Source organism: Heterodontus francisci, unplaced genomic scaffold, assembly GCF_036365525.1.
Source record: "Heterodontus francisci isolate sHetFra1 unplaced genomic scaffold, sHetFra1.hap1 HAP1_SCAFFOLD_152, whole genome shotgun sequence".
Lineage (NCBI taxonomy): Eukaryota > Metazoa > Chordata > Chondrichthyes > Heterodontiformes > Heterodontidae > Heterodontus > Heterodontus francisci.
The window spans coordinates 4075836-4089247 of NW_027141229.1; the positions used below are offsets into that span (position 1 = coordinate 4075836).

General features: G+C 49.1%; 1 protein-coding gene across 1 annotated transcript in view; it reads left to right on the forward strand.

Moving 5' to 3' along the window:
• LOC137362490 (probable G-protein coupled receptor 139) overlaps positions 1–13008 on the forward strand; it is a 54557-nt gene extending 41549 nt beyond the window's left edge. The window contains exon 4 of the mRNA XM_068026871.1: positions 12101–13008. Coding sequence (XP_067882972.1) covers positions 12101–13008 — 908 coding nt within the window. The remainder of the gene's footprint in view (positions 1–12100) is intronic.
• Positions 13009–13412: the final 404 nt, after the last annotated feature.

Consider the following 13412-nt stretch of genomic DNA (forward strand, 5'->3'; position numbering starts at 1 on the left):
AAAATTTCCAGCACATCCTCCCTCTTAACATCAACCTGTTCGAGCATATCAGCCTGTTCCACGCTGTCCTCACAAACGACCAGGTCCCTCTCACTGGTGAATACTGAAGCAAAGTATTCATTTAGGACCTCCCCTACCTCCTCCGACTCCAGGCACAAATTACCTCCACTATCCCTGATCGGCCCTACCCTCACTCTGGCCATCCTCTTGTTCCTCACATACGTGTAGAACGCCTTGGGAGTTTCCTTAATCCTACCCGCCAAGACTTTCATGTCCCCTTCCATTTCTCCATAGTCCATTCTTCAGTTCCTTCCTGGCTACCTTGTAACCCTCTAGAGCCCTGTCTGATCCTTGCATCCTGAACCTTAAGTAAGCTTCCTTCTTCCTCTTGACTAGCTGTTCAACATCTCTTGTCATCCAAGGTTCCTTCACCCTACCATCCCAACCTTGCCCCATCGGGACAAACCGATCCAGCAGTCACAGCAATTGCTCCCTCAACAACCTCCACATTTCTGTCGTGCATTTCCCTGAGAACATCTGTTCCCAATTAATGTTCCCCAGTTCCTGCCTAATAGCATTGTAATTTCCATTCCCCCAATTAAATATTTTCCCATCCCGTCTGCTCCTGTCCCTCTCCATGACTATAGTAAAGGTCAGGCAGTTGTGATCACTATCACCGAAATGCTCTCCCACCGGGAGATATGCCACCTAGCCTGGTTCGTTGCCAAGCACCAAATCCAACATAGCCTCCCCTCTTGTCGGCCTATCTGCATATTGAGTCAGGAAACATTCCTGGAGACACCTGGCAAAAACTGCTCCATCCAAATTATTTGCACTAAGGAGGTTCCAATCAATATTCGGGAAGTTGAAGTCAACCATGACGGCAACCTTGTTACTTCTGCATCTTTCAAAAATCTGCCTCCCAATCTGTTCCTCCGTGTCTCTGTTGCTATTGGGGGGTATATAGAAAACTCCCAATAAAGTGACTGCTCCTTTCCTGTTTCTGACTTCCACCCATAATGACTCAGTAGACAAACCCTCCTCGACGACCTCCCTTTCTGCAGCTGTGATACTATCCCTGATTTGCAATGCCACTCCCCCACCTCTTTCACCTCCCTCCCTATTCCTTTTGAAACATCTAAACCCCGGAACATCCGACATCCATTCCTGCCCCTGTGATATCCACGTGTCCGTAATGGCCACAACATCGTAGCTCCAAGTGCTGATCCATGCTTTAAGTTCATCACCCTTATTCCTGACACTTCTTGCATTAAAATAGACACACTTCAACCCATCATACTGGCTGCAACTTTGCCCTGTTACCTGTCTAACCTTCCTCACAGACTCTCTGCACTCTGTATCTGCCTTTTCAACAGCTACCCCATCCTCTGATCCGCAGCTCCGGTTCCCATCCCCCTGCCAAACTAGTTTAAACCCTCCTGAAGAGCTCTCGCATACCTCTCGCCCAGGATATTGGTCCCCCTCCAGTTCAGATGCAACCCGTCCTTCTTGTACATGTCCCACATTCCCCAGAAGGAATCCCAATGATCCGCATATCTGAAGCCCTCCCTCCTGCACCAGCTCTGTAGCCACGTGTTCAACTGCACTCGCTCTCTGTTTCCAGCCTCACTAGCACGTGGCACCGGTATCAATCCTGAGATTACTTTCCTGGTCGTCCTGCCATTTTGCTTCCAACATAACTGCCTATATTCGCTTTTCAGGTCCTCATCCCTTTTCCTAGCCATGTCACTCCCTTTTACTATTTCTATGCCCACAGATGACTTTGGGAATTCCTTTTGTGTTAGCTGCCAGTCTCGTTTCATACTCTCTCTTTGCTTCTCTTGTTTGCTTTTCACTTCCCCTGTGAACTTTCTATATTCAGCCTGGTTTTCCATTGTATTAACCAACTGACATCTGTCAAAAGGACAATTTTTCTTCTTCATCATCATGTCCTTCGCTTTTGTCATTCAGGGAGCTAAGGATTTGTTTGCCCTACCTTTCCCCTTCGAGGGAACACAACTTGACTGTGCCTGAAAAATCTCTCCTCTGAGGCAGCCCATTATCCACATACCATTATTTCTTGTTAACCTTTGATTCCAAATTATTCAGCCCTGATCGATTCTCAGTTTAATTCTTTTTGTGGGATGTAGGCGTCACTGAGTAGGCCAGTATTTATTGCCCATCCCTAAATGCCCTTGAAATGAGTATCTTGCTCGGCCATTTCAGAGGGCAGTTAACAATCTAACTCCATTGAAGTTGACTTTCCGCCAGTTAATTACTCTTACTCTGGATTGTTCTTCATCCTTTTCCATAGACAGCCTTAACCTTATGATACAATAATCACTGTCCCCTAAATGCTCTCCTACTGACACTTGATCCGCTTGGCCCAGCTCATTCCCAGGAACCAGATCCAGCAGTGTCTCCTTTCCTATTGGACTGGAAACATACTGCTGTAGAACATTTTCCTGATTCCCGTTGACTCCAGTTTTGCTAGGGTTCCTTGATGCCATACTCAGTAAAATGCTGCCTTGATGTCAAGGGCAGTCACTGTCACCTCACCTCTAGGGTTCAGCTCTTTTGTCCATTTTAAACCAAGGCTGTAATGAGGTCAGGAGCTGAGTGGCCCTGGCGGAACCCAAACTGAGCGTCACTGAGCAGGTTATTACTAAGCAAGTGCCGCTTGATGGTACTGTTGATGACACCTTCCATCACTTTATTGATGATTGAGAGTAGACTGACGGGGCGGTAATCGGCCGGGTCGGACTTGTCCTGCTTTTTGTATGCAGGGCATACCTGGGTGATTTTCCACATTGCAGGGTTGATGCCAGTGTTGTAGCTGTACTAGAATAGCTTGACTTGAATAGCTTGAATAGCTTGAATAGCGACACATTCTGTGGCACAGGTCTTCAGTACTGTTGCCGGAATATTGTCAGGGCCCGAGCCTTTGTGGTATCCAGTGCTTTCAGTCGTTTCATGATATCACGTGGAGTGAATCGATTTGGCTGAAGTCTAGCATCTGTAATGCTGGGGTCTTCAGGATGAGGCCGAGATGGATCATCAACATGGCACTTCTGGCTGAAGGTTGTTACAAATGCTTCAGCCTTCTCTTTCACACTGATGTGATGGGCTCCCCCATCACTGAGGATGGGGATATTTGTGGAGCCACCTCCTCCAGTTAGTTGTTTAATAGTCCACCACCATTCACGACTGGATGTGGCAGGACGGCAGAGCTTAGATCTGATCCGTTGGTTGTGGGATCGCTTAGCTCTGTCTGTCGCATGCGGCTTACACAGCTTGGCATGCAGATAGTGCAGTGTTGTAGCTTCACCAGGTTGACACTGCATTTTGAGGTATGCCTAGTGCTGCTCCTGACAGGCTCTCATGCACTCTTCATTGAACCGGGGTTGGTCTCCTGGCTTGATGGTAATGGTAGACTGGGGGATATGCCAGGCCATGAGGTTACAGATTGTGGCTGAGTACAGTTCTGCTGCTGCTGATGGCCCACAATGCCTCATGGATGCCCAGTTTTGCATTGCTCGAACTGTTCGAAATCTATCCCATTTAGCACGGTCACCGTGCCTCACAGCACGATGGAGGGTATGCTCAATGTGAAGGTGGGATTTCATCTCCACAAGGACTGTGCGGTGGTCTCTCCTACCAATACAGTCATGGACAGTTGCATCTGCAGCAGGCAGATTGGTGAGGATGAGGTCAAGGCACACACGCAAACACACACACATACACACACAGATACACAAAGACATCAAGCAGAACCCAGCCCCGAGACACACACACATTTACATGCACACATACACACACGTACACACACAGTACACAGGCCCTGAGACACATATACAAACTCACACATACAAGGCACAGCACAAATACTGACACACACACACAAAGACACAAAGCACAACCCAGTCTTGAGACACACATACAAACACACACACACACACATAGTACAGCACAAATATTGAAACACACACACAGGCACTCATCCACACAGAGACACATACACACGCACTCACCCACGGAAAAACACAGATACATACATGCGCAAGCGCACTCTCACACACACACACACACACACACACAAAACACAGCCCAGGCCCTGGGATACACACGCACAGACACAAGACAAGCACTGAGGAACTCACAGAGACTCACAAACATGCAGCATAACCCATGCACTGAGACAAACTCACAAATTGACACAAACAGACACACACATAGATGTGCGCATGCACATACACGAAGACGCAAAGTACAACCCAGGCCCTGAGACACTCATGCACCCCCACCCCCACCCACACACACACAAATACAGAAATGCACACACACAAACAGACACGCACACAACCCAAGTACTGAGACACACAAACACAGTCACAAATACTCTTAACACAGGTTACTGAGTGAGGTACAAACTGACACACACACACACACACACAGCACAACTCAAGCACCAACACACACACACAGACACACACTCTCACTCTCTCAGACACGCACCCACTCTCTCAGATACACACAGACACATACACACACATGCTCTTTCTATCTTACACGCGTACTCTGTATCTCACGCACATGCTCTCTCTCTCTCACACACACACACGCTCTCTCTCTCTCTCTCTCACAAACACACGTACGCTCTCTCTCTATCTCGGCACAGACTCGGTGGGCCGAAGGGCCTGTTTCAGTGCTGTACCTCTAAACTAACTAAACTCGGTCTCTCTCAAACAGACACACATACACACACACTCTCTCTCTCACACACACACACACACAAACACACACACACAAACACGTTCTCTCTCTCACACACACATACACACACGCATAATCACACGCACACACACTCTATTTCCCACGCGCACACTCACGCTCTATCTCGCACACGCTCACTCTCAGAAACAACCCACACACAGTCTCTCTCAGACACACACATGCTTTCTCACACACAAACACACACACATGCCAACTCACAAGCACACACTCTCTCTTCCTTACACACATAAACACACTACTCTCGCTCTGACACACACACTATCTCTCTCACACTCACACACACTCTGTCTCTCAAACACACACACCCTCTCTCTCACACACACTCGTACACGTGCTCTCACACACACTATGTCTCTTAAATACACATACACGCACTCTCTCACACACATGTACACACGCTATCTCACACACACTGCCTCTCTTACACACACCCACACACAAAAACACACACACACTGTGTCACACGCACACGTACACTCTCTCAGACAATCGTACACTCGCTCAGACACACGCACACACACTCGCTCGGACGCACATACACACTCTCTCCCTCTCTCAGACACCGACAAGCTCTCTCTCAAACACACACACATAAACACACACAAGCTCTCTCACACACACGCGCTCACACAACAACACGTACAAATGCGCTCCGTCTCTCACACACACTGTCTCTCTTACACACAAACACCCACTCTCTCACACACGCACATACACTCTCTCTCGGACACACACACACGCACACTTCTCGGACACATACGTGCACTTTCTCTCTCACACACACACGCGCTCTCTCTCTCCGACACACGCACACACTCTCTCTCACACACAAACATACCCTCTCCCTCTCTCTCACACAGACCCCACACATACACCCCACATGCATCACACACGCACACTCCCTCTATCACACACACTCACACACGCTGTCACACGCACAGACACAGACACACACACACACACTCTCTCCCTCTAACACACACAAACTGACACTCACACACAAACACACATTCTCCCTCTCTCTCACACACACACCACACACACACCGCACATACACCACACACACACACTCTCTCTCTCTCACACACACACACACGCTGTCACACGCGCACACACACACGCTGTCCCATTCACACACGCTCTCTCTCTCAGACACACACACATAGACACATTCTCAGACACCCAGACACACACGCTCTCTCCCACACACACACTGTCTATCTCTCTCTCTCTCACACACACACACTCTCTCTCTCACACACACGCACTATCTCTCTCTCTCTATCACACATACACACACGCACACTCTCTCTCACACATGTCCTCTCCCACACACACGCACACGCTCTCTGTCCTTCTGTCACACACACACACATGCACGCACGTTCTCTCTCACACACACACATACACTCTCTACCACACACACAGACTCTCACACACACACAAACATGCTCTCTCACTCTCTCTCTCACACACACACGCTGCCCTAGTCACACACGCTCTCTCTCAGACACACACACACAGACACTCACACATTCTCAGATACCCAGACACACACGCTCTCTCCCACACACACATACTGCCTCTCTCTCCCTCTCACAAACACACAATCTCTCTCTCACACACACACACTCTCTCTCTCTGTCTATCACACATACACACGCACACTCTCTCACACATGCCCTCTCCCACACACACACACACTCTCTCACACACACGCACGCTCTCTCTCTCACACACACGCTCTCTCGCTCACACACATACACGCTCTCTCTCACACACACACACACACACACGCTCTCTCGCACACACAACCAATCTCTCAGCCACTCACACGCTCTCAGTCTCACACACACTCTCCCTCCCACACTTACACACTCTCAGACTCAAGCACACACTCTCTCTCTCACACACACACTCCCTCCATCACACACTCACTAACACACACACTATCTCACTCACACACACACACTCTCTCTCAAGCACTCACACAAACACACGCACACACTCTCTCTCTCTAACACACACACACATGTTGTTCACAAACAAACGCTCTCTCAGAAACACACTCACACACACACACACATTGTCCCTCTCTCATACACACACACGCTCATTCACTGACACACACACGCATACATGCTCTTTCTCTGCCACACACACACGCTCTGTCTCTCTCTCTCACGCAGACACACGCTCTCTCTCTCACACCACACACGTAAACACATGCTCTCCCTCTCTCTCACACACCCATAAAAACAAGCTCTCCCTCTCTCTCTCTCTCACAAACACACACACACGTGCTGTCTCTCTCTCTCTCACACACACACACACACACGCTATCTCACACACATTACACACATACGCCCTCTCTCACACACACATACACACACAGACACACACAGACACACACATGGTCTCTCTCTCACACACACACAGACACACGCACACGCAATCACATTATCGCTCATACACACAAAATCACAAGCACACACACACTCTCTCCCTATCACACGCGCACACACACACTCTCTCTCATTCACATGCTCAATCTCAGACGCACTCACACACACAGTCTCTCTCTCACACACACACTCTCTCTCTCACACACACAAACACAGGCACACACAAACACACGCTCTCTCTCTTTCACAGACAGATACACGCTCTCTCACACACGTTCTCCCTCACACACACGCTGTCCCTCTCACGCACACACACGCTCTCTCTCTCTCTCTCGCACACACCAACACACGCACACACAAACACACGCTCTCTCTCTTTCACAGACAGATACACGCTCTCTCACACGCGCTCTCCCTCACACACACAGTCTCTCTCACACACACACGCTCTCTCTCAAACACACACACATACAAACACGCTCTCTCTCTCCCTCTCTCGCTCTCTCTCTCTTTCTCACACACACACACACTCTCTCCCTCTCTGCCTCACCCACACACACTCTCTCTGATAAACACACGCTGTCTCTCACACACACTCTCACATACACGCACACACACACACAGACACACACACGTTCTAACTGACACACACCCAGTCTCTCTCTCTGTCTCTCACACACACATGCTCTCTCTCACACACACACTCTCTGACACACACACACTCTCTCTCTCGAGCACACATACACACACAGATGCGCAAACACACACTCTCTAGCGCACACTCTCTCAGACACACACACGCTCTCTGACACACGCACTCTCTCTCAGACATACACACATGCGCTCTCGCTCTAACACACACAAGCTCCCTCTCACACACACACGCACTCACACTCACACACATATACACACCACACATGCTCTCTTTCTCTCTCACACACGCACACACTCTCTCCCTTTCATGCACACACAGTTACTCTCTCAGAGACAAACACACACTCTCTCACACACACACACGCAATCTCACACACATACACAAATTCTCACTCTCTCACACGCGTGCTCTCTCTCACATATACATGCACGCACGCATGATCTCTCTCTCACACACACACTTTTTCTCTTAGACACACACTCACAGCTCTCTCACACATACATGCACGCACGCATGATCATTCTCTCACACACGCACTGTCTCTCTTACACACACACTCACAGCTCCAGTGACCCGGCTTCAATTCTGGGTACTGCCTGTGTGGAGGTGCAAGTTCTCCCTGTGTTTGCGTGGGTTTCCTCCGGGTGCTCCAGTTTCCTCCCACATGCCAAAGCCTTGCAGGTTGATTGGTAAATTGGCCACTATAAATTGCCCATAGTATAGGTAGCTGGTAGGGAAATATAGGGACAGGTGGGGATGTGGTAGGTATATGGAATTAGTGTAGGATTAGCATAAATGGGTGGTTGATGGTCGGCACAGATTCGGTGTGCCGAAGGGCCTGTTTCAGTGCTGTATCTCTAAATAAACTCGTTCTATCTCAAACAGACACACACACGCACACACTCTCACACACGCACACACACACGCACACACACACAAACACACACACACGTTCTCTCTCACACACACACACACACATACACACCCGCAAAATCACAGACACACACTCTCTTTTCCGCACGCGCACACACACGCTCTATCTCACACACACTCACTCTCTGATGCACACACACACAGTCTCTCTCAGACACACACATGCTTTCTCACACACAAACACACACACACGCCAACTCACAAGCACACACTCTCTCTTCCTTACACACACAAACACACCACTCTCTCTCTGACACACACACTATCTCTCTCACACTCACACACACGCTGTCTCTCAAACACACACACCCTCTTTCTCACACACACTCGTGCACGTGCTCTTACACACACTATGTCTCTTAAACACACATACATACACTTTCTCACACACACGTACACACGCTCTCTCACACACACTGCCTCTCTTACACACACCTACACACAGAAACACACACACACTGTCACACGCACACGTACACTCTCTCAGACAATCGTACACTCGCTCAGACACACGCACACACAATCGCTCCGACGCACATACACACTCGCTCCCTCTCTCAGACACCAACAAGCTCTTTCTCAAACACACACACATAAACACACACAAGCTCTCTCGCACGTACACGCTGACACAAAAACACGTACACATGCGCTCTGTCTCACACACACACTATCTCTCTTACACACAAACACCCACTCTCTCAAACACGCACGGACACTCTCTCTCAGACACACACGTGCACTCTCTCTCTCTCTCACACACACGCACGCACACACACACGCTGTCCCAGTCACACACGCTCTCTCTCTCAGACACACACACATAGACACTCACACATTCTCAGACACCCACACACACACGCTCTCTCCCACACACACACTGTCTCTCTCTCTCTCACACACACACACACTCTCTCTCACACACACGCACTCTCTCTCTCTCTCTTTATCACACATACACACGCTCTCTCACACATGTCCTCTCCCACACACACGCACACGCTCTCTGTCCTTCTCTCACACACACACATGCACGCACGTTCTCTCTCACACACACACATACGCTCTCTACCACACACACAGACTCTCTCACACACACACACATGCTCTCTCACTCTCTCACACACACACACGCTGTCCCAGTCACACACGCTCTCTCTCTCAGATACACACACACAGACACTCACACATTCTCAGACACCCAGACACACACGCTGTCTCCCACACATACACTGTCTCTCTCCCTCTCACACACACACTCTCTCTCTCACATACACGCACTCTCTCTCTCTCTATCACACGTACACACACACACTCTCTTACACATGTCCTCTCCCACACACACGCACACGCTCTCTGTCCTTCTCTAACACACACATGCACGCACGTTCTCTCTCACACACACACATAAGCTCACTACCACACACACAGACTCTCACACACACAGCCACATGCTCTCTCACTCTCTCTCACACACACTCTCTCACACACACACACACTCGCTCATTCTCTCTCTCTCACACACACACTCACCCACCTACACACACACACACACACACACGCTCTCTCTCTCTCTCTCACGCACGCACACACATACTCACCCACCTACACACACACACACACACACACACGCTCTCTCTCATACACACCCAATCTTTCTCACACACATGGCCTCTCTCACACACACACATTCTCATACACACACACAATCACACACACTCACTCTCTCACCCACACACACAAACATGTACACACGTACATGCTCTCTCTCAGCCGCACTCACACACAGGCTCTCTGAAACTCGCACACGCTGTCTCTCTGACACATGCGCTCACATGCGCACACACACAGAATGTCTCTCTCACACACACACTCTCTCACACACACACGGTCTCTCTGATGCACACCCACTCTTTCTCACACATATGGTCTCTCTCACACACACGCTCTATCTCACGCACACAGATTCTCTCACTCTCTCTCCCCCTCTCTCTCACACACACACACAAGCTCTCTCTCTCACACACACACTCTCTCACACAGACACACAGAACATCTGTCTTTCACACACACACACTTTCTCTCTCTCACACGCAACACACGCACATGCTCTCTGTCACACACACGGTCTATCTCACACACACTGATTCTTTCATTCTCTCTCTCTCTCACACATACACACACAAACTCTCTCTCCCTCACACACACATTCTCTCTCACACACTTTCTCTCTCTCACACAAACACACTTTATCTCCCTCTCACACACACACACACACGTTCTCTCTCAGATGCACTAACACACGAACACTCTCTGACACACACAAGCTGGCTCTCTCACCCATATTCTCACACGCATGCACACACACATACACACACATGGTCTCACTCACACACAGTCTCTCTCTTTCTCTCAGACACACACACACCCACGCTCTCTCTCTCACACACATACACAGACTCTCACACATATACACACACACGCTCTCTCTCTCTCACACACAGTCTCTCACTTTCATCACATACACATAGTCTCTGTCACACACACATTCTCTCTCTCTCCCTCTCTCTCACACAAACACTCTCACACACCCACACACACACGCTCTCTCGCTCACACTCACATGCGCGCTCTCTCTCAAACACACACACATACACACACAAACTCTCATACACACACAATCACACGCACTCTCTCTCTCACACGCACACACATACACACGCTGTTCCTAACACACACACACTCTCGCTCAAACACACACACAGGTCACACCGCAGCACTGAGCCAGGCATATAAACGCACACACATCTATACTCACGCACACACACACAGAGATCACACCACAGGCATTCAGACAGAGTCAGTCAGTTCAACATTTAACTATCTATACAAGACCACAGTGCTGCAGATGCTGGAAATCTGAAATAAGAACAGAAAATGTTAGAAATACTCAGCAGGTCTGGCAGGACTTTTTGAGATAGAAAAAGAGTTTAATGTTTCAGGTCGGTGACCCTTCATCAGAATTGGGAGAGATTAGAGATGGAGCAGTTTTCAAACAAGACGGGGAAAGGAGGGAGGAGGAGGATTGTGATCAAAATTCTGTTTAACAATTTCAATATCATCCTTTTATTATTTAATCTCTCCTGTCTTCCACCGTATCACAGAACTTCCCATTTGTTCATTTAGATTCAATCATTGTGATATATCACTCGATACAGGAACACATTTATAAATCTCAGTAAGTCCTCAATCAAACTGGTAACTTTGCTCCAGCCTGATGTATGATTTCTCTGTTTATTTCCCTTTCTCACAGTTAACTTGCTGACGATTGGGATCCTGTCTCGGGGAAAGTGTGGTCTCTCCAAATGTGTCACTTGCTACCTGGTGGCCATGTCAGCGGCGGATCTACTGGTCATTATCCTGGACCTGATATTGAGACACATTCCCATTGTTTATCGGGAACAGTTTCTGTTCCTGGAGTCCATCCCCGTGTGTAATATCCACGCCGTCCTGCTTTACACAGCCACAGACTGTTCTGTCTGGTTCACCGTCACTTTCACCTTTGATCGATTTGTGGCCATTTGTTGCCAGAAGCTGAAAAGTAAATATTGCAGTGAGAAAACGTCGGCTGTGGTTGTGGGAACAGTGACTGTGCTGAGCTGCTTAAAGAACATCTTCTGGTATTTTATGTTAATAGGTGAGTATTCGCTGGTGAACAGCCCCTGGTTTTGTTTTGTAACAATAGATGTTCTGCTCTCTCGTGTCTGGACAACAATCGAGTTGCTCCATTACATTCTAACCCCCGGGCTCCCATTTGTGCTGATTCTGCAGCTCAACGCTCTCACCGTCAGACACATTTTAGTGAACAGCAGAGGACGCAGGAGACTCAGGGCTCACATCAGTGGGGGGAGTCGCAGAGACCCCGAGATGGAGAGTCGAAGGAAATCTATAATTTTACTGTTAGTTATCTCGGGGAATTTCATCCTGTTGTGGATGATGTTAATGGTGTTTTCAATACATAACCGGATGCTGGTTTTGGAGTATTTGGGGACTATGTCTGTTTCTCTCCCTGTGTTTTTCCAGGATTTGGCCTTCATGCTGCAGCTCCTGAGTTGCTGCACAAACACTGCGATTTACGCCGTGACCCAGACTCAGTTCAGAGAGCAGTTGAAGAATGTGCTGAAATATCCCTTTACGACAATTGTTAAATGCATTCAATGATCAGAGAAGGGAATGAGGCCCGTCACCATGGAGACAGAGCAGGGGGCAGGGCCTATCACCATAGAGACAGAGTGGGGGCTGGTTCTGTTTCCCACTGATGGGGAGTAGGGGCGGTCTCTGCTTCCAGGGGGATGGAGAAGTGGAGGCGCGGTCTGTTTCCAGGGTGACAGAGGAGGGGAGGCGGGGTCTGTTTCCCGGTGATGAAGGAGTAGGGGCGGGGTCTGTTTCCAGGGAAACGAGGAGTCGGGGCGGGGTTTGTTTCCAAAGTGACGGTGAGTTGGGGCGGGGTCTGTTGCCAGGCTGATGTAGGAGTGGGGGCGAGGTCTGGCTCCCGGTGATGGAGGAATGGGGCGGGGCCTGTTTCCAGGGTGACAGGGGTGTGGAGGCGGGGTCTGTTTCCAGGG